Source organism: Coccinella septempunctata, chromosome 8 (assembly GCF_907165205.1).
Source record: "Coccinella septempunctata chromosome 8, icCocSept1.1, whole genome shotgun sequence".
Classification (NCBI taxonomy): domain Eukaryota; kingdom Metazoa; phylum Arthropoda; class Insecta; order Coleoptera; family Coccinellidae; genus Coccinella; species Coccinella septempunctata.
In genome coordinates this window covers 27,712,843-27,736,699 of record NC_058196.1, presented here as the reverse complement: position 1 = coordinate 27,736,699, position 23,857 = coordinate 27,712,843, and the positions used below count along the sequence as shown (strand labels likewise).

The 23,857-nt window shown below is 39.4% G+C and overlaps 1 protein-coding gene across 5 annotated transcripts in view; it reads left to right on the top strand.

Annotated features, from left to right (window-relative positions):
- The window catches only part of LOC123318918 (homeobox protein abdominal-B), a 157,326-nt gene extending 134,532 nt beyond the window's left edge, over window positions 1-22,794 (top strand). For 4 of the 5 annotated variants that reach the window (XM_044905701.1, XM_044905699.1, XM_044905700.1 and 1 more), the window contains exons 3-6: window positions 8,215-8,305; window positions 12,349-12,395; window positions 17,668-18,462; window positions 20,961-22,794. In XM_044905701.1, coding sequence (XP_044761636.1) covers window positions 17,709-18,462; window positions 20,961-21,400 — 1,194 coding nt within the window. In that variant the 5' untranslated portion in view covers window positions 8,215-8,305; window positions 12,349-12,395; window positions 17,668-17,708 and the 3' untranslated portion in view covers window positions 21,401-22,794. The remainder of the gene's footprint in view (window positions 1-8,214; window positions 8,306-12,348; window positions 12,396-17,667; window positions 18,463-20,960) is intronic. The other variant, XM_044905703.1, reaches the window with a different exon arrangement.
- Window positions 22,795-23,857: the final 1,063 nt, after the last annotated feature.

Below are 23,857 nucleotides of genomic sequence, written 5' to 3'. Positions count from 1 at the left end.
ATACAGGGGACCTCGCAGGTACCATCTTCTGCTTTGAACAACCCAGGTAAATTGTTCCTGGTACAGATCTTTGGCCTACACTAAACAGGCTTATTGTTCCTGAAGGTCCCATTCGGTTCACTGTCTCGATAATTGCTGACATGAGTATGCCTGTAAGAGGTGTTGGAATCAGATTCAGATTTGATGGAGACCTTTTTAACCTAGAGCGCCTCAGAGCAAAAACCCGTACAAAGTTTATCACGGAACTTCAATATGCAGACGTCCCTAGCAGCTCAGAGGATCTGCAGATAATGTTTCACACCTATAAATTAATATACGAAGCTTTAGGCCTTAGACTCATTATCGACAGAACCAAAATCCTGGTTAGTTCGCCAGAAAGCCTTCAAACGGATATCAGCCTAGAGAATGAAACTCTAGAACAGGTCGAGCAGTTCAAATACTTGGGAAGCTTCATAAATACTAGGGCTAACCTAGACATGGGTATACACAACCGTATCAATTCAGCAACACGGGCATTCTGAAAGCTAAAGGACGGGGTGTTTCAAAATCACGACCTCAATCTGAAGACCAAGACAGCTGTTTACAAAGCAGTGGTCCTCCCAACGCTTCTTTATGGAGGCGAATGCTGGACGCCCTACAGGCGACATCTTTAACAGCTTGAACAAACGCAACAACGTCATTTAGGCAGATAATGCACATCAGATGGTTCCACAAAGTTTCGAATGCAGAAGTCTTGCAACGCGCAAGTTGTACAACAATTGAAACTCAAGTAACGAGGGCCCGACTTAGATGGAGCGGCCACATAATGAGGTACAAGACACAAGACTCCCCAAAAGAGCTCTGTATGGCGAATTGGCAGAGGGAGCCCGGAAACCAGGAGGCCTATATAAGCGGTTTAAGGATACACTACATCAATCCCTAAAATCAGTTAATGCCAATCATAACTGAGAACAACTAGCGTTAGACAGGCCACAGTGGAGGTCTATGGTGTATAGTTCTAATGGAGACTCTAGAAGAATACAGCGGCGGCCAGATCTCGTTGGTGACTATCCATGCCCAGGGTTTGGAAGGATCTGTAGGTCACGGTTGGGTCTCTTCAGTCACAGGAGGGCACACAGTCGCCCACAGTCGGCTCTTTTTTATGTCTTTTTGTAGATTAATACCCGGTAACGGGATACGGCAATGAATGAATGCATGGATAACTGATAAAAATAAATTTTGTTATTCTTTCGAAATTCAGGTGGACGCAAGTACCAACATCGAAAATAATAAATAAGCGAAAATTATACCACGTTTTAATAAACATAAAAAAGTGTGCCTGAAAGTGAAAATTGCAAATCTAGATTCCAATTGGAGTTTCAACAAGATTATCATTTTCAATTTACATTTCTGACAGAAATAATGTGTGCAATGAATAGAAATAGTTATTTCATGTTAAAATATGTTATCTTTTCCACAAACAAACACGTTTTACCGTATATTCATGGTAAGACAAGATATTTCAAGATTTCTTGTTTTCTTGACAAGAAATCTTGGCATTGACATAAAATTTCTTGTCTTGAAATTTCCAAGAACTTGGCAACCCCTAGTATCACTGAGTACAAAAAATATACGGAATTACATGCAGGTTGTTTTCATATACACTGTGATACGTATGATTTCCCAGAAATTCAGATGAAAAAATCGTCTTCATTCACTGAGCTCACATTGGCGCATCCATTATCGCAGCATGTTCGGTCCCCCCCCCCTTGGCCTGAACCGACCCCACACTGCCCCAAAGTCCGTTCAATCTTATTCTTCGCGAAATTCAATTTCTGATGGCGCGCACCCGCAGCAGTGGTCGAAAGCTTTCTCGTGTAAGCCCCGGCTTACAAATAACAATAAAACGGGACCTCTCGACAGATATGAGTAATTTATGCCATCATTGCGCTCGCTGCCCGAATGGACGGACATGATTCGATTTGACAACTTCCAGTTTCCAGGACCGTCGACGTGGACGAGAGGTCTTGTCGGGGCCGGCGGAGTTGATTAAATTTGGCCGGGTCGGGCGCGGACTTTGAACCGCTCGCGGAGCGCTGGCATGGGGGGTTAGGAAGGGTCGGATGGTCGGACTCTTGACGGGTTCATCACAAAGTGATATCTTGTTGGCGAGGATGCCGTTTAATTTTAAGTTCTAAGGAGGAGGGAATGTCTGGGGGTTTCAATTGGCCATCTTGGCCATGTACGAAAATACATAACATACAGGGTGTTCCCAAATTGAAGGTACAAACGAAAAGAGGAGATATCTTGAGCAATTTTAAGAAAAAATACTGTATCTCAACGAAACGTTTGCAATCCCATTTTTATGGGACTTCTTTTTCTTAAAATTACTTGAGTTATCTACCCTCTTCGTTTGTACTTCCAATTTAGAAACACCCTGTATGTTAGAGACTTTTGAAGAGTATCTTCTGAAATTCTTGCGTGAATTCTTGCACTAATTTGTCAGGAGAAAATCAGATGGATGATGGTGAAAATACGTATGCGACCGTGAAAAATTAGACTGCAAGCTTCAAAAGAGGTAAATTTTCCATTGAAGATGATGACCGATCGAGAAGGCCAGTTTCTGTGTCAGTCCCCGAAAATATCGATGCATGACATGATTTTATAAGACCGTCGAATTGGGCTAAAACGGATATCTGAAGCTTTGAATATTTCATACGAACGCGTTCCTGATATAGTTCACGTCAATTTGGACATGAGAAAAATTGCTGCAAAATGTATCCCAAATGTTTGAATGTTGACCAGAAGCGAGCAAGGGTAGAAACATCGAGTTCGATCTGTGCTCGATTTGAAAACGATGTAGACTTCGTTTTGATACTATGGTTGAGACTTGGGTGAATTTATACGATACAGAAACAAAGCAACAATAGATGGAATGGCGACACTCTGGTTCTCCAAGACCTAAGATGTTTCGTGTCCAAAAATCTGCTGTAAAAGTTCTCGCTTCAGTTTTTTGGGATTGTCATGGAGTAATCATGATTGATTTTTTGGATGAGGGTAGAACAATAAACGGAGATTACTATTCGACATTACTGACCACTCTACGGGAAAAAATTAGAGAGAAAGGACGCGGAAAACCATCCGAAGGTGTTTTGTTTTTGCAGGACAACGCCCCTGCAAACAAATCTCATGTTGCCATGCAAAAAATTCGTGATTTAGGGTTTGAATTGCTAGAACACCCCTCTTATTCACCAGATTTGGCTCCATCCGACTATCATCTCTTTACTCATCTGAAAAAAAAGTTTAAAAGGTCGTAAATTTTCTTCCAACGAGGAGGTAATAAAAGCTATGGAGGTCGGGTCTTTAGAGCAAGAAGAAACATTTTTTTTGAAAGGTCTAGAGACCTTGCAGATTCGCTGTAATGAATGTATCCAATTAAGAGAAGAATATGTTGAGTAATAAAATATTTTGACATTGAAATTTTGTTTGGTTCTATAGTAGGCTAAGAATTTTTCAATATATCCTTGTAGGACGGACAACACAGCGTGAATTGTCAAATTTCCTAGGTCCACCGCTTGTTTTTATAAAAATGAAAGGACTATATCAATATCGTATGGGCATATGTACCCTCGAAGGTCTAATTTCGATTCCTGACTAACGGAGTTGTATTAAAAGTGACACATTTAACGCAGATTCATTTCCTTCCGGAAATGGAGCCGATTGTCAACGAGACCCGGGGTTAAACGCTACATATTTATACGAATATAACGCCCGGCCGATTTATTAGAATCGGAGAGGGAAGCTAGGAAATTGCATCTTCGAAAACAACATAAAACGCGCGCGCCTGCCGATGGTGATCATCTCGAATCACATCCTTTCGACTATATATTCATTTTCGAGCGGAATGTGCGGCGTCACATGCTAGATCTAGGCTCACTTCCCCGAGATTGTATATATATGGTAATACCGCCATTCGCAAAATTGATTTTTTTATTAGATCCCGCGCCAACTCTTCGGAGTGAAACAAGGAGGGAGTCGGCTCCATAAATTTAATTTATTTCTATGATTTACCGACAAGAGCGATAAAACTATGCGAATACAAATGGACGCCGAGCTAACGTCTGCAGTTTTCCGGCATCTTCGTGGAATATCTAGCGTTGTTTGATGAAAACTCACCTATGCATGAAGAGCATACATCAGTAGGTTGATCTCTACAACTCGAACACTTTAACAGGTTCATTCACGAATTCGGCTGAGTTCAAACTATATTATTTATGAAAATGAACAAATATTTGGTAAAATCAAGTGTTTTTTTTTTAGCAGAAGATTCAGGAGCTTCTTATGCCTCTGCCTCTATTCAAAAGTACCCGACGATCAGAAAATTTCTGGAAACAGTTCTGAAATCCTGGCAACCTTCAAAACCTCGAAAACGACTGAATTGATTCTGACCAGAAGCACCAACGTGCAAAATTTCACATACATAGATTCAAAATACAGTGTGAATCCTTGACTCGTACAAATATTGTAACAGAAGATTTTTGAGGCCAAAAGAAACACTTTTTTCTTATACCATTTTTTCCGATTTGATCCTGATAAACCGATACAGCCATTTTAAGTTTTCATAATGTGCCACCCCTGGAAAAACAAAATTAACTCCAGAATAACTTGCTAAATCTGTGACACTACACATCTGTGGTTCTTTTAAAAAAAGTTGCATTTGGTCTAAGTACCCAATTTTTCGAATTCCACAGATATTTTTTATTTTTGAACATCAAATTACTCGAAAACGGCGCATTATACGAGAAATATGGAAGAATACTGTTATTTTACCAAACGTTCAAATATTCATTAGATAGCGTCCAACTTAGTTTCAAGAGTTGGGTTCTTTGGATTTTTGGTATTTTTATGGTAAGTGATGGTCATAATGAGAAAATTGGAAGACGTGGGTGATATCTTGTGTTCGAAAAAGATTCATCGAATGAACGAAAAACCATATTTCGAAATTTTTTCATTCGATAAAACAGTTTGTGAGATAGAACCAAAAATAACATTTTTTATGGTTTTTCAACAGCCTGTATCTTTTAAACCGAGCCGATTCGGAAAAAATGGTAAGGGAAAAAAGTATTTCTTTCGACCTTAAGAATCTGCTGTTAAAATATTTGTATAAGAGTCAAAGACTCACCCTGTATAAACGCGGTGATTTGGGAGTATAACCTAGACGAAAAACTCGACAGTTTTTTTAGTAGATTTCTTCATTTCTGAAGGAGCTGAAATAGGTAGATTTCTTGAATTTAGATCACTCTTATCACTCCCTTTAATTTCAATTTTTTTACTGAGGTAGGTATGCACTTGGTTGCTTGTTTGCATCGAGAAACTGGATTTTTGGTGTTCTAATAAGAGTTTTCATGAACTTACGAAGCGCTGAGCTTCTGGCGCTTGTCAATTTCCCAGGTCGAAGCCAGTGAATTGATTATATTGATATCTTGATCCACTCCGAAGGTAGAACTACTTTTTTCTTTTGAACAAGCCGCAGCACCTATAACGGAGCTTATAAGAGCCCAAGAACATTTTTCCCAATGGCAGTATACTTAACGTATCCAGTTTATCTGGAAAAATAATTGGATCGCAGAATCTTTCGCGACAAATTCCCTAAATAAGAGCTGCAGTTCAATCCTTGAATTGTCCTTTTTTCAAACAAACCCCATGGCATCGAAAATTTCCGGTGCTCCGAACTCCGTTCTCCATACCGATGAGCCTAATTTCCATCCTAATCCATCAGCTCCCTCGGTTCCGACTCCATAAAAATTTCGACCCGCAGAAAACCGAGGCAGAATGAACGCGCTTCGAAACCAACAATTTAATATTCCCATCAGTAACGCCCGCGAACTCGCTACGCGGGCCTTGTTCGCAACGAGATTCAACCGTAAAAACGGCGGCCAGATATTCTCGCTAAGTGGCCTTGCCCCTTTGCTTCCTTACCCCGACACGCTGGCGGAAAAGCTTTCGGTCGGACCAAAAAGGAGCAGAAACGCCTCGCCTAGGAAGTTACGTGTTATCGCTGCTCCAGAATCGATCGGGCGACGGAGCTTTTGGATTATTCTTCATTGTTATGAGGCGAAGTCGATTTGGTGAATTATTCATACGCGAGAGACGGGATTGACGATGGAGGAGAGATGGTGCTGAGATGGGATAATTGGGGTGTTGCCTCTTTCAGTGCTCGTTTTCATGAATGCACTCATCGAGCGACTAGTGAATTTGGAATTCTTCTCCAACCATAACAAGACTGAAAGTTTCGAGACAGCTTTTTAGCACTTCTAATGAGGAAATGGAAGTTTTATTGGAACTGCTTCCACTGAAAGAATAAGAAGAATCGAGGGAGGACCAAGAAGGACAGTGGTATCAACACCTGAATCAGAAAGTCATCAGTCCTTCAGGAACCACAAGGTTGCTTCTATTGAGTATTCTTCGTCTTCTTGTTCTGTTGATGACTCTTCTGAACTGAATCGAAGGCTTGTGGTCCATTATTTACCAGTATTTGCTCACTCAGTTCCTGCATTTTCTTACTGAGTAGAAGTTGACCTTTTCCTCAGGAAGAAATTTCAGGGTTTCCTGACTCTCAAAGCATATGTATATGGAATGACGTGTTTCCGTAGTATCCTGCACTAGGGAACAGTTCTTTTCTACCGGGATACACTGCCTAAAAGGAGGTCCCACAATTTCCATACCAGTCCCTTTGGACATCACAGAACTACCAGACATTCATTGCTGCATCCCGTTACCGGGAATTAAGCTACAAAAAGACAAAAAAGAAAAAGAAACCGGTGCCAACTGACTTATACCTTATTAGGGCTAATTGCGACTGTGTGCCCTCCTGTGACTGAAAAGACCCAACCGTGACCTACAGATCCTTCCACACTACGGGCATGGATAGTTTTATTATTCAAATTGCACTGTCTGATTATATGATAGTTACGCCAATGAAGCTTGTGTGACGTGGCGTGTGGAGATACCAAAGAGAGCCGAGTTTTTTCGATCTGCTATTGAGTATTGAGCCTTCTTTCTATATTTTCTTGGTGATAATAACCTCACTTAACTAAACGAGGTACAGAGTGCAACTGCACAACGTCATATTGAATTCGTCAGAACAATAAAATATCGGGTAACCACCAGATTTTCGTGTAAGACAAGATTTAATAAGTCAAGAAAACGTCAAGGCAAGTTTGTCACCCTGACAAGAATTCTTGTCTTGTCGCCCCTGATTGATACGCACAGAAATGGCTACAAATTACGAGAGGCGTAATTGTTCGAATAATCATCTAAAACTTTCTCAAACTACTGTAATTCGGATAAAACGAGATCAGTCTGTTTTACCTCACCCAAATTCATGATAAGATTCATCAATCGACCCTTACATGTCGAGTTCAAGTAATCAACGTCGTCCTTAATTGAAAACTTGAATTTTTTCGATCGAAGAAATCCTTTCGCGTCCAACGAAACCTGCCATCTCATGAATCTCGGACAGAGGCAATTGTTCCGCTTATTTTCCCCCATCTGCCTGCAATAACGTCACCGTCAAAGGCGGAATATCCCCCGTTCGTTCCCGAACAAAAAAAAGTACCATAAAAAGGGGAAAAACAAAAGTTTTCCTGCGCTCCTCGTTATTTGTCCCGGGCGACGTTGACTTTGAAAGTAATCAGAGTTTATGAAGACATTCCAGCCGAGATAAAGACCAACGGAACTGGAACTATTTCATTTCGTCGGTTGGTGGGGACACGTTCCTCCTATCCAGCAAATATCAATTATATCAGTCTTGTCCTGATAATGCCCCAGGTTTCGTTAGGAGGGACGAAAGGGTCGTTTCTGGGGGAGGATTCATCCCCCCGGCCCTCGGGTACAGACGAACGCTTTCTTTTCGAGCGAGGGGCCCCGAAATTACCTATTCGGAAGATGGGGTTTTCTGGGACGACGTGATTTATTTGGTAAACGGGAAAGTTTTTTTTTTACGTGGCCTCGCTTCTGATTGAGCCCGGAGGGCGCGAGGAGAGTTTTTATCTTGATTAACTGTTCTGCCCGAGGGTTGTTTGGGGTTATTTTAACGTCAAAATTAGAATCTCCATCAAATTTTAGATGAAGAGTACTGAAATTTCACAATTTTTTTAACATAAGAAATGTTTCCATACACCAGAATCCTGAGCGTCTCTATCTACTTGGTGACTCATCGAATTTTTTTTCCAGGCACGTTTTTCTTCCGAAAGTGGTAAATCTAATGCTTCAAACTGTTCGGGGACGTGGAGAGAGTTTACCACCCTTTCGAGTTGACTAACAGGTATGTAAAATTCAAAGTTCATAATTTATTACGTCTTTGGTTAATCAATGTGTCTATTTCATAGACGTGCCAAACTGCTTGCGAGATCTAGATTCAGGAACATGTTTAGATGCACTGTACAACTAATTCTCAAGTGTTTTCGATAAACAGTACCTATACAGGGTGAGCCTTTGACTAGTAAAAATATTTTAGCAGTAGATTCTTCAGGTCAAAAGAAACACTGTTTTCTTATACCATTTTTTCTGATTGGGATGATATAGTCATTTTTATTTTAAGTTCTCATAATGAGCTGTGCCACCCCTGGAAAAACAAAATTACCTTCACAATAACTAGCTAAATCTTTGACAATACACATCTATGAATCTATCAAACAGAGTTGTATTCAGCCAAAGTAGCCAGCTTTTCAAATTTCACACATACTTTTTTATATTTGAATATGAAATTACTCGAAAACGGAGCATTATACGAGAAAATATGAAGACTACTTTTATTTTACAAAGCGTTCAAATATTCATTAGATAGCGTCCAACTTAGTTTCAAGAGTTGGGTTCCTTGAAATTTTGGTATTTCTATGGTACCTAATGCTCATAATGAGAAAACTGGTTGACGTTGATGATATCTTGTGTTCGAAAAAGATTAATCAAATAAATGAAAAACTATATTCTGAAATTCATGTCATTCGATGAAACCGTTCATGAGATAGAACTAAAAATAACATTTTTATGGTTAATCAACAACCTGTATCTTTTAAACCGAGCCGATTCGAAAAAAATGGTGAAAGAAAAGAGTGTTTCTATTGAACAAGAATCTACTGTTGAAATATTTGTACGTTTCAAATACTCACCCTGTATAAGCATCAAGCAATATTTCTAGGCTTCCGCGTACAGGGTGGGCAAAATTCGTTGTCTACTGAGGGGATCTCGAGAACTAAAAGAGCTAGAGGAAAACGGGTGACACATTTGCAGCTCTTTTTCAGAGAAATAAAGAATGGCGAAAACCTCAGCTTCCTACGATTCTTCGTTTTCGAGTTATTAGCAGAAATGTGATTTTGACGATTTCGAAAAATTCTCAAATTTTTTTTGTCTTTGATCTGAACCTTGAGCCTTCTTAGGCATTTTTATAAGTAGAATCTACTGAGAAAAGATTTTTTTCTAACTCAAAAATAACAATTTCAATAAAGGTTTGCTTTAAAAAAAAAAACGAAAGTTCGCCTAGTGATTCGAAATGAAAAAACATTCAGAGCTAGTCAGTGGATTCTACGTAAAAAAGTGCCTGTAGAAGGTGCAAATTTCAGATCTGTAACTACAACGACAACTTTTCGAAATCGTCCATATCTCATTTTTTTGCTAATAACTCGAAAACGAAGAATAGTAAGAGGCTACGGTTTTCACCATTCTTTGTTTCTCTGAAAAAGAGTTGGGAAATGTGTCATCCGTTTTCCTGTAGCTCTTATAGTTCTCGAGATCCCCTCAGTGGATAACGAATTCTGCCCAGCCTGTACATAAAAGTCCATTTGAAATGGACAAATCGAACTTGAGGTGAAAGGCAAACTAAAACAATGTTAACAAACTAAACGACAAATAAGGCTCAGACTCCAAAGTTGCACCAATTTAAGAAAATATAACTGAAATTCTTCCAGCGTTTAGGCGGGCGAGAATGGTGCGGTAGCCAGCGAATCGATGCCTTCAACGCGGGTATCGCATCGGCCGCACGTCGGACTTCAGTCAGCGGGGGGATATATTCGGCAGTCATGGCGGTGAATTGCAATATCGCCAGCTTTCACGCATCACGGCCCCGATACAACCCCCGCTCCAAATATCTGCTGAACGTGACCCGATGTTTGTCTAAAAGATTAGATGTTTGTTTCTATATTTAGTTTTATTCGGTCCGTACGTGTTCCGTAAATTAGAAACGGAAACATATTAGGATCGATATAATTTACGAGCGAGCAGTTCGTGTAATGATCGGTTAATAGGTCCTGTGGCACAGTCGCGTGAGATTGACGTGTAATCCCGGTATTTTTTTGTCCCTTTGGACGTTACTCATCATTATACTGCTTTCTGAAGTTTCCCACGGAACGGAAACTGCACTTCTTGAGACGTGGTTAGTATTCATGCTATACAGGGTTAGAAATATTTAGAGGCTGACTATAGGAATATCGAAAACCGTTAAAAATAAAGGGTGGCTTAAATTACAACAAAATAGTACACCAGTATAATCGCTATATAGGATTTTGACTACACACCGAATTTCGTTTAGTTATCTCCAAAAACAAATGTGTCATGAAGAAAAAATGATAATCTTGATTTCCAGAGATATCTCAGGAACCATCAGAGATATTTGGGAACTGTTTACACCCACCCACACATCCTTGAATAACGCAACTTTTTCGTAATTTAAGCTACGCTGTATTTCTAACGGTTTTCGATATCCCTATCTAAATAGTTCTAACCCTGTATAACAACGCCCCAACTATACTTCATTCACTTTTATTTTAGCACTCGGTTGGCCATAGAAATTTGATACATTTCACTGTGTATAGTATGTAAATGTGGGGTTATGAAGCTTGTCAAAACATTTTTGGGTTTTAAATCAACGCTATGTTGCCCGTTCTACATAAAAATTTCTGTTATTATACGTATTTTATCAGTATGTCGAATCTCTTCGGAAAATATGTGAAGAACATAATTTAAGTTTATACAAACTGATTGAAGGCATACCAAATCCAGTACTTTGCATGTAAAATACAATAGATCAGTATAATATCATAATATGCACTAGCTTGAGGAGAGTTAATGTTCGTTATCTTCTTTGGCTAAAGTTTGAATACGTTACACCAGTTGTAGATTTCAAAAATATTAACCCGAAGATGAAATGCATATGATGCAGTGGTTGGAAATGGGTATCTCCCGAAGGAATTAACAGATAATTACAAGAATGTTAAATTCTTCAACAAAAATCATCTTGCATCAATATAAGTAAAAGGAAATAAAGGAAGTTTCAAGTCAAGATGAACTTCAGCTTTGAACAAAAATTTCACATTAATAAACAATTAACAGGACAACTGGCGCGTATGTGTGGCTGTTCATCTTAATACATTGATATAATAATAATAATTAGGTATTTATTGGTACCTTAAGACATTTACAATGAATAGGACAAGTCAAATGAAAAATAGAAAAATCAATTTTCGGGAACTTATTCTACGGTGACATTCATTCATTCATTCGAAAATCCTGTAGTAAACTTTTCCCATTAATTCACTCAAACATAAAATTCTCAAATGCCACCACTTTTTTGAGTTTTCCAATAGAAGGAGATTCTTTGTCATCCTCTTCATTCACAATCTTTCTGATTGTGAAATATTCAGCTGAAATATAAGTCGTTTAGATTCAGAGGAAACATTATATAAATTCTTTTACATTGAATATGTTCGCTACCGTCTGACGTATTGTGGATTTTAGAATGTCGGGGTATAACTATTCGAATGAGCGGACCTGAATTATATATATAATATAATATAGCACTTCCAGAAACCCTGTCTCTTTTTCAATCACTTTCGGCGTTTTCGCAATAAAAATTCATATAAGTTGTGGCAACGGCGTTATGACATTAACGACATTTCATGAGTGCCAACCTTACTCCGTTATAGTTACAAAAACTTGAGAAAATTATTTCATGGCCGAGCGACTGCTAAAATAAATGTGAATATAGTATACTCTCAAGGTAGAACTGTCATCATAGACCAATAAGTCCGCATTGGCGAATTTCCTGGCAAAACTGTACTACTGAATAGATTTGGCCGTACCTATATATAAAAATCCATAATTTCACTAAAAATATATTCACCTTATTTTCACTTAGATGAGTCAATCAACCACAACATGTGGGTCGCTATAACGATAGCATCTTCTCGAGGGTGAATATGGTAACCTGAGAGTGGAGTAGTTGAATAAAGCGACCCTACAGTGCTTCAGTTAATCGCTTCTTTCCAGGTCAGATTCGATATTCTTGGAGGCTATATGTTTCTTTTTCTGTTGCAGGCTCTCGAGAGTATTTCCTGGGACGTCCCTGGCCAGCTTTCACCGAGGTAATTAAACGTTTTTCGTCGCCTTAATTTATTCCCATTGGTCACGAGAACCTGTACATGCGATTATAGATGCCTCATTTCTCAACACACGATCCTGTAGAATTCCAAACGTGACGTCACTGAAATAATGCAGTGAAATTCCGAGACTCATGTGGAATACTCCTCTAATCCGTATATCACCGACTGAAATGAAAAGTCTCTCGACCACATCACGCATAACTTACGCTTCTGCCGCGTTTGCATCGGGAAGAAATGATTATAATCGCCCTATGAAATATTCATGTGCGAAGGAGTCATTACTGCCAGTTGCCGACGTGAATTTGTAATCGATCCCTCTCTGACATTTACGTTTCGTGTCCACTTCTCGGCTACCAGTAGTCCTCGGCTCTGACGCAACGTTCTTGTAATACCACTTGTCGATGGTCGGGACCAGCTATACACGCAACAATGGCATTTTTCCACTGATCGCAGGTATAAATCAATATCGCGCGAGAGATCTCCCAAACATTCCAACGACCAACATTCACCAAATATTCTGGGATTCGAAGCAATTAAATATGTTAATAACAATACCTGGATCTTCATCTGTGGTCGATGACGAGAAAGAGGTACAGAAATTTTACATCGACATCGGTTTTTAACTCGAATTATTTCACAAAAATCCAATTATGCAGCAGGTAAAAATTTCGGATTTTCATTACATCCGCTCCAGTAAATTCACTTGGAAAAATAATTATAATAGAATGAATAACGAAACACATATTTAAACTCTGGAGAATAATGATATTTTCCATCCTAATGAAAGAATATATGATTCATGGTGCATATACTCTGAATTCTTTCAACAAATACTTTTTTACCTTAAGTAACTCACCATGAATATCGCGATGAATGTTCTTCAATCAAAACTGTGACACCCTGTATGACGAAGCTCGGATCTCCCGTTACCGAGTCCCCCAAGTACCCTCGAATGACACTTTCCACTTGTTACGTCATTTCTAGCCCATCCCTTGTATAACCTCCAAATGTCAATCAACGAGAACATGGCAGCCACGGCTGACCTTACTGGCCACCCACCTCTACCCAGTTCTACGCCACTGCGCGCTGCTTTCCAATGTGAATGCACCAGGAGGCCATCATCATCTCGGCGGGTGCCATACAAGGGCGGAGAAAATCGCCATTTGCAGGTCTAAGGCGAGAAAGTTGGGAGATCTTGATGGAAGGCTGAAAAGTTTATTTTTACGCACTGTACCGTGGAATGTTCCCAAAATAGACGGAGTTTCATTAGGGGACTTTTGTAATTGGAATATAAGTCAATCAGTTAGGTGGATTTGTTGCGATTGATCACAATTGTTAGAGTGTTAGACGACTGGTACTTTTTGTTTTGGTGGTTAAAAGGCTTATTTATCAGTCTGTGCTATTCACATCATCCAAAAAATATCGAATAGAAATCATATAGGAACAGGGTGATTGATGATGAATGCCTTGCCTCCAACTTTGCTGTCACAACCCTCTTTAACACTTGTTTCAGTAGAATAAAACTCGATATTTTACTGCTTCTTCGATATGTACCCAAATAATGACTCCTTAGTCTTTTAGACTGAATCAAAATTCCTTCAACTAGTTCTGGAAACCATGCAGATTTTTCCCTTAGCGAGATTCGCCATTTCTTCGATATAGTTCTATACAGGGTGTTCCTAAATTTGAGGTACAAACGGAGAGGGGAGATTCCTTGAGTAATTTCAAGAAGAAAAGTCCCATAAACTTTTCGTTTTCGAGATACCGAATGTTGAAATTCTAGATTGGTATCCAAACAAGTTCATCCTTAGGAATACCGAGTTTAATTTGATGTGTCAAAACTAACAATGAATTTATTCACCACAGCTTACTAACTCAATTCTTATGACAATTTGGATTTTTCTGAGGATTTCGATAGACGACAAAATTACAAAGGACCACAAAGCTGCTTTTTAAATTTGTTCAAATCAACCAAAAACATTTATGGGGGAAGGCAGGGGACAGTCTTAAAAAAAATATCACCCTGTAGATTTGGTATCGAAATTGGCATGTCACATAGTGTGAACTATCAATTATAACATTCATGCCAAACTTCAGTTGAATATCTTGTGAAGTGTAGATACTATAAGAGAAAAACTTGAAAAAAATGCAAACTTCAACACCCTGTATCTCGAAAACGAATCGTTTGCGGACGCATGTTTATGAGACTTTTTTCTTAAAATTAATCAAGGAATCTCCTCTTTTCGTTTGTACCCCCAATTAAGGAACACTTTTTTTGGAAAGCATTGACTTATGACATAGTCTAATGGTAGTTGCAATGAGCAATTTCTGACGACTCGTAGTTCTAATGCAGAATAGTTCAAAATGGAGAAATGTGGTACTTAGATATAAGAAGGCAGCTGTGTGCTTCAAGATACAGAGTTGTCATTTTCATTCTCATTTTGCCGCACCCACAAGAAAACCTCTTGAGTCGCACCTAACGGATGATTCAAACTTCCAACCCACACTTTTAGAGCAGCCTGCGTTTTTCTTGTTTTTGTTCGGATCAACCTGTTTTTTCCCATCACCAGCTACCTTCGATTATATTGTTACCCGCAGCACTTATGCATTAGTTATCGTTCATTAGCTCAAAATGGCATCTGCCATTTATAGCCTTGCAAGAACATCTTCATACCGCGGCGAATCGACAGAAGTATTTTTTCTCAAACGTTCGACTACTTGTTACAAGTCAATTTAATTAATAGAGTGAATCATCGTCGTAAATAGATAGAGAGCTCCCTCGCTAGGAGCGTCCAGACCCAACACTTGCCAGATAAGTTTCTGATCCTGAATGGATGTTTGTGAGAGTACCCATCAGTCTATCCTCCTAATTGATGGATGATTTATTGGTGAGGAGCGAGTGGTAGAGACGATATCTTTTATGGTTGTTGACCTGAGTGGTGCTGCGATGGACATAAATTAATGTATTTGTTGTCGAATCTTGCCATGTTGTGTTCGGTTAAACGGGCCACAATTTGGTTGGCGTCAATTGGATCAATTCCTCGAAATAATGGCAGAGATCGTAGTCGAGATTTATACATCAGTCTTCGAAAACTTCAGCCAAAATAGGTGGTATTTTCGAGAGAGCTAACTCATGATTTGGAAACATCTTCCAGAGCTTTTTGATGGAACAAAATTCATTGTTTCAGTCGCGTATTTTTTTATAATAAACAGTTTTCAATTTTTCATTGGAATGCAGTGCATCCTAGAGAAAGATCCAGGAACTCTTTCAGTTCTAAATCGAATGATAATTGTGGATTGAATTTCATTTTGTCGTACTATTTTTTTATCGGAAAATATGAAAGAAAAGGCCAGTAGGCACGCCACTGCAGTTTCCGAAGACGAGGTATAATCACCTCAATGAGGTATCCATTTTTACCGATTCTTGTTCAAAAATCATCAGCCGTTTCGAAAATATCGAAAAATTCGTTATTTATTTGGAATACATTCAACGCCCTGTATCTTGGAAACGAAGCATTTCCGGACAAAGGCCTACAGGACCTTTTCGACTCCTAATATCTCAGAGAACAATATTTTGTCTTGTTCGCAATGTTTATGAAACACCCTGTATAATCTGCGGGCGACTATGATTACGGGCAATCGACTCCACTATTTTTATTATTTTATATAGCTATTTTTTGAATTTCGATTGAAAAAATAATAAGGTTAATGAAGAAAACAGTTGATAATATGTTTATACCTATGTTTAATAATATTTATATTAAAAAAAAATTAGGATGTGAAAGAAAAAATACACGAATAAATTAAACAAGTATATTGAAGTCGGCGGCTGTTATGTTTTCAGCTGCAAATTTGCATTTCACGAGAGGTTAGGTTGGTTTCAAGGCATGGCAAGCCCTAAAAACACCACAAAAACAAACATCAGGCGACCTTAGCCTAAAAATCACCTTCTGTATCTTCAGTGAATACCACTTATGAGAGCTGGGGGTTGAAAAGCTTTCTTATAAATATTAAAATATGCCTACCCCCCTATTAGCTTCAACATTCACCGAATATTATCACTAAAAGAAGAATAAGTCAATAAATAAACCTAAAATATGTATTTTTGTTCCGCAGTAATAAAATTAATAAATGATATATCCAGAAAACCCCCTGCTACCCCGAACTAGGTAAACGCCCATTTCAACCCGATTGTTTTTCTCCCGAACATCGTAAAGATCCCGACGACTACACAATGAGAAGCCTCTCGAGGCCCTCTTACCTATGACGAATCGTCCCTTAAGAATTCGAACTGTCGTAAAACCGTGACTAATTTTAGGTTATGTTTACGTTACGTACAATCGGCAACAATAGAAATCCGGGTCTCATCGACGAATTATTGGCAGGTCGATTTACATAAAATCTGTGAGAAAATTTTAGATTTGGCCTTACCGGCGCCTCCACCAAATTTGAAAGCGGAGTCGATGTTAAATTTTAAGTTGAATGGTTTGAATCTTTGAATCGGTGGTTTAGATTAGACGGCTGTGTCGACCCTAGAATGTTGGGAAATCGAGGAGGGTAAACGCTCAAGGAGCTATTCTTGAGCGGGCTGATAATTCCCGTTGAACGTAACTCGCGGATAGCTGCGTACGTTGCCCGATGATATCACGGAGCTTTCGACCGCGGGCCGCTAGATCGCACGCGCATCGCTCCATGAGAAACGCGACTCCCGTCAGCGGCTTCAGTGTCTGTCAGTGTGTATTTCAAACCTGCACGTCGATGCCGACTGGTCCCCATACGAGCGTACGAGCTCAGCCGCGATCCGCAAGTCGATGCACCCGCTTATAAGATAAATCGGTCGGTGAAAAACACCGGGGACGGACGCACCGCGCGATTTTCGAACAGGTCGAAAGTGTCCCGTCGAGAATTACGATCTCCAATAAATTAATTTACGGCCCCCATAAAACCGATGTTTTGTACACGACGTCGTCTGTTTGATTAACGCGACGCGTTTCCAGTGTATCGGATCTGTGTTGAGAAGTGACATTTCTGTAGACAATTTTCTCATTGAAGTGGTTTTTTCTTTTTCATAACAACTCTACGTGCCTCCTGGAACTAACTCGGACTTGTCGTCACCTCGACTTCTGTGTGATGGTGCTCTTGTGGACGGTGTGAATTCAACTTGCAACAATCATCTTAACCATCGCGGACCCCGTGGCTTGTGCGGCCCCAACCCTGTACGACCATGCGATACATCCGCCAAATTCCTCCCCAGCCACCGGATCAGGGTCTTCCACCGGGGTAGCTTGGTGGTCCATGATGAACGGAGGTCTGTACGAGGAGAGCCCACCCCCAGCGCCCCAAAGCGCGGCCACGCCGATCAGCAACAGCGGTATGACTAGTCCGGCTTCTGTAGCACCTCCAGCGGCCACCACGTCGGCTACGTCCAGCTCGTCGCCGGCCAGTGTCACCAGCAACAGCGGTGGTTCAGCCGGTCCCCTTCAAATCCCAGCCAAAAGGCTCAGTTCTGTGTACGGAGACTGTCCGGAACCCGGCGTCATCCGGCATTCCCATCACAGCCAACCCTGGAACTATTCCCCCTCGGAAAACCACCACGCTGGCAGTGGTGCCTTCGACGTCGGTCTCAACCACCACCAGTACGCCAACACCCCGACTTACTACAACCTGGCGTCGGATCCAACGGCGTCTAGGGACTCCAGGAAGGCGGCTTCCTTGTCCCTTTGGTCCCCGATGGCCACGGCCACGGGGGTGACGCCGAAATACGAGTATTCCAGTGTGCCGTCTGCGGGTCCCAGTGCGGACCCTTCAGTGTCCTCCTGCCATCAGAACTTCTCGTCGCCTGGGTGGTGCGGTTATTCGCCGTACACGACGGGGTCCAGGCATCATGTGGACGCTCATCAGGCCGTTCCTTATCTTCCCTCAGACGACCGGGGCAGAGCCGTCGCTGCCATGGCCGAGGGCGCTTCTTTTGCTCACGCACACGACGGCGGCTACGGACTCAGGAACTACGGCTCGGAACCGGTTCCGTCGACCCCCTACCCTCCTCCAGGTGAGTCTCGAATCAATCCGTATTTACCTCTCAAAGAACGTTGCCAATTCCTACAAAATCATTAATATCATAAAATATTCCAATGTATCATCCTATACGGACACAATAAACAAATCAATCCGAGGCGATTATGTCGAGAAAGAAGATAAGGCGCTATTAATACCATAAAAGCTTTCAATCCTGCTCCGATAGATGGCGGCACGATTCAAAAATACGCTCGGAAGTCGAGGGTGTCTCCCTATACTAGGCCATATCGCATTAGCTCGATTTCAACCTGCTCTCGGTGTTATTTCGGGTTCATTGACACCTCCGACGTACGAAGACGCACGTACGGGCTAGGAAGTGACATTGAATCCATGGGAAGGTGTTTGGGTGCACCGAAAAATCCTATCGAATCTTCTAATGGGGCGCCGCTCGATGCGAATTGTGCAGAACCGATTTACATATTTAAATAGGAACAATAAAAAAGCGGCAGTCGTAAATTTTGATTGAACGATAACAACAAGCCATAAAAATCATTCATACAGTTTGACCCAGGTTAAGAACTAGCAGATCGTAACTGTGAGAAATGTGCATTCGGTTAGTTTGGGTTGTAGATGTATCCACGTATTTGTTTTACGGCCATTTAATGTGCTTTATTCTAACCGCCAATTTGCTGCTCGTACATATCTGCGGATATTCTCTTTTATTTCGATGGAGATCTGTTAATTTCGAAGGACCCAAGTTTTTACCAATTTTGGGGATGTCATCTTCGTTGATTTACCATAAATTTTTAGTTTTATTCACATTCATTTCATTGTTCGACATAAAATATTAATTGAATGAATATTTTTGGTCTTTGAATGAAAAATTGTTGTATGATCCAAAAAAAAAATATGATTACTTGTCAGTCCTGTGGAATCAAACCCAAACTTAAATAGGTCCGGAGTTTTATTAGCTTTTTCTCCTAAAAAAACTCTGAATTCCTTCGAGTTAACTATAATAAGTGGGAATTCAAACTTCTACTTTGTAAAATTCATTATCGAAACTCATTTCAATTCGGAATAATTACACCTATTTGCATTTAAATAATGCGGCAAAATGATTTTTTATCTATATTCCCAGAGGAATAAACTGCACAGGTAGTTTTGCCAGTATCACAAAAAAAAACAGGAAATTGCATCGAACGGTCGACCAATCACTTGATTGTACCAAAATTAAAAATTGAATGGTTAGCAATTACAAATTAATCAATGTTTTTTCAACATCTCATGCTATAGGTACGTCTTGTATAAAAATTCATGCATGTTCAGGATTCACCATATACGAAAAGGCAGGTGTATTTTTGTAACTCAATTTTTTTAAATTGTGGGTCTGAATTGACGATGACTGTCCGAATCAACCTTTTCCAAGATCCCCCACATGATAACTACAACATCGGCTCATTTCCATAAAGAAATAATTGAGTCTCATGTCCAATAGAGCTTAATTAAGAGCGCTTCCAAACGATTCAAAGCGGTTATTCAAAGCTTGTCTGAAGATTAACAGCGACCAGATGCTCATTTGTTGCTTTTGTCACCAGTTCCCAAATTAAAACCTGATATACATTCCATAATTTTTGTATACCGGTTCGTAAATATTCAACTAAATATTAAAAAGAATATCTGATTATTTATAGACAAAGGTAGACAAGAGCCAAATCATCTGGATTCCTCCAATTTTATTTCCGCGCTTTTATATCGTGGCAGCATCGGCGACGTCATTTACTGCCGTCACGTGATTAAGCACAGCTGACTAGAGCGAGTTGGAAGCAGGTTTCTTTATGAAACGTTGTTAGATGCGTCGTGCGTTCAAGAATTATGGGAATATTTAAGGTTTTTTGTTAAGGGTTTCATTTATTTTACATCTTTGGATGTGCTTCGATGCAAAAGGAGGAAAATCTCGATATCTCTTTATGAAACGTTGTTAGATGCGTCGTGCGTTCAAGAATTATGGGAATATTTAAGGTTTTTTGTTAAGGGTTTCATTTATTTTACATCTTTGGATGTGCTTCGATGCAAAAGGAGGAAAATCTCGATATCTCTTTATGAAACGTTGTTAGATGCGTCGTGCGTTCAAGAATTATGGGAATATTTAAGGTTTTTTGTTAAGGGTTTCATTTATTTTACATCTTTGGATGTGCTTCGATGCAAAGGGAGGAAAATCTGCACTTGGAAAAAATAATATTTCAATGGTTAGATGATCAGAAGGCTATACATTCTTATTTAGTTTTGCAATTGCAGATTAAATTTGTATTTTATTCGGTTAAGGAAGGAATTGGCAACATTCTGTGATACCTTGTTTCCCATGTTGTAACTTTTGTGTTGTATTTTATGTCGATTGAAATCATTGTTCTTTCTTCGGGTGTAATAAAATAGATTTCCATCGAAAATGTTTCAATATCGAAGATACAACAAAGGAACTCGAGAAATAAAATAAGACACCAATAGACACTTTTATCGACTGCCTAATTTTCACAGTTATGTGGGGATCCTCCCCATCCCCCTTTTTTTCCTCAGGTTCCCTTGGATCAATGGGAGTCAGTGTACCCTGCGGCGGATCCACCAACCCCCTGGAGTGGACGGGCCAGGTGACGGTTCGAAAAAAACGCAAGCCCTACTCCAAGTTCCAGACGTTAGAGCTGGAGAAGGAGTTCCTCTTCAACGCGTACGTCTCCAAGCAGAAACGCTGGGAGCTGGCGAGGAACCTCAACCTGACCGAGAGGCAGGTGAAGATCTGGTTCCAGAACAGGAGGATGAAGAACAAGAAGAACTCCCAGAGGCAGGCGAGCCAGGCGCAGAATAACAACAATTCGGTGACGAACAACCAGAACCACCTGCCCAATCACCATCACCACCTGCAGCACCACGTAGTCAACCACCACGTCCCGCCAAATGGGGCTCTCAAACATCACCAGTGACCAATGGGGTTCTCAGGGATGGTCTTGGGTCATCACCACAACCAGGGTCTGATGACCTAGGCTGCATCTCCTCTCAATGTGTCAAAACTTAGAGTTGTAAGACTAAAAGTTCATATAAGAGGGATAAACCGAGTGGACTCTACTACACCCTTAGATGAACAAGTTCTTTGCAGTGCCAAAGAGATAGTTAGGTTGAATTTGTAAATCAGAACTTGCGAGACTTTCATTTCGAATTTCTGGGCTTGTGCAAATCTTTTTTCTCAAAGTGCGAAGTAAGTACTTTTGTTAAGTGACGAAGTATTTTCATTTGCAGCATGTAAGAATTCAAAATGTACATAAATTTGACTGTCTTTGTATTAGATTGTAACTGAATGGTACTATGTAATCCATGTTTCTGTAGTTCAATGTGTATAGTAAATTATTGCAGGAGATTGACACCTGTCGGCCATATATTTCAATCTTTTCTGTTCTACTGTTACTCTTTAGCCTTTTCTCGAATTATATGAATGTTATCCTGTGAGTGTGTAAATATTCATCACTAAAAAAGGAGCTTCTAAAAAAAATTGTCGAATGAATCATTTTTTTGGGTTCGTATACACATTCTTCCAGACCTAACCAACGAATGTATGATAAAACAGGACGATTTGTATGTTTCGAGAAAGGCCCTGCTTTAATGTATATATAATAATTAAATACTCTTTAGGTACCTGTAAACATGTGGCTTGTTGTATACGGATAAGGCAAGATTTCATTTTCGTCACGAAGAAAAAAACTACATTGCTGCTGAATGTAACTCCACTTGTAACATACTTGAAAGGGAAAACCTTCTCTAGAAATCCGAATTTAATAATTAATGACTAATTATAAAAAAAAACTATGTACTTATCGAAACTTGAAATGTTAGGTTTTTCGTGAATGTAATTGATAAGAAAATTTCTGAAATTATGACTATGTAAATAAATCTCTGTATAATTTCGAAATGTTGATAGGCAAATTGAATGTTTTCTATCATCTTCTTTCAGTCATGTTTGAACCCAAAAATTTAACTGTTGGAAATGTAAGATTTCTTTCGTCGATTTCCAGAAAAAAGCTGTTTATGTTACGCAATCTTCTCGTCTTTCACAAAACGAATTAAGTTTTATTTATTCATTATGTTTTGCGGTTTGTTTATCGTTCAATTTTCGAACATGATTTTGTACCTATGCAGATTTTATTATGACTTTGTATTTTTAATTGTTGTGTTCAGAAATACATATTGTTGTTTTTATATATGTATATGTATACACATGAATATTATTAAGTCTCAGTAAATGTGTTTTATAAACATCCATTTATATTTTGTTTTATATTGTAAACTGTAAGTTAAACTCTACTAATAAAGAGTTCAATTATTATTCACCCCATTCACTTTGACTTGATATAAGAGTGGTAAGTAGGAACTACAAGAGGCGCATGCGTAGAGCGTAGTTAGCATTATTCGACAAATGACAAGTAACCCATTTTTATGGAGTTATAGTAAATTACCTGAAATTGAGATAATCCAAAAACATCAATATTTCATGATGATTCTATGAGTTGTTTTGGCCTTCTTCGAATAGTCGTTTTTTAAACCATGTGGGGAAATGAATTAGTCATCTTTGGCCAAATTCAGTAAGGCTAATTACGATAGAAACTTCCCACTATGATGTTATGCGTGTAGGCACTTTCATTTTTGAATATTATTGTGAAAGTTACCAATCAAATCAATAGTTATTGATAACTTTTCGAAATATCCCAACATATAGAAGGGTTTTGAGGTTATGCTAGTTTTCGCTTGACAATTGACATTTATATCTAACCTTAAACTTAGTTTTACAAATGGGAGAGGTTTTACCTTACTGTTAATGATATTGAAGAGTAATAATTTCAAATAACATTTGGAACTCGTGGAAAAACAACTCATTTAATTGCTCATATTTTGTGGTGGATATAGAACCTACGTGAATTGAGAGAGATTAGAGATTATAATGCTAGTGCATCCTTTTTATGTAATATTAAATTAACGTGCACCTTGCACTCGATTAGCTAGTTATACCAAAGCCTCACATAGAAATACATCAGATTTTTCGTATGCATGTATGCAGGCCTTTATAGAACGGTTGTGCTTTGGGGAAGGTCTCAAGTCAAGGTCGATTCGAAGAATACTAAAATTGTTCAATATATGAAGAAGAAATCGCCTCATATCACTGAAAGAAAATACAAAAGTCTGGAGGGGGCAATGAGTTGAGATGAAAATGACTACATTTTTGTTTGTTCATGCGATCAAAATTTCTACTAGTCCACTGACTGTGGCTGTATCAAATGGACCTATGCTCTCCTTGATGGCGTTCGACTAGGAACGTTATCAAAAAGGCGCCATAAAGATTTAATCTCTTCTCCTTATTGATAAGCCAAAAAAGGATGATGTGAGGAGATCTA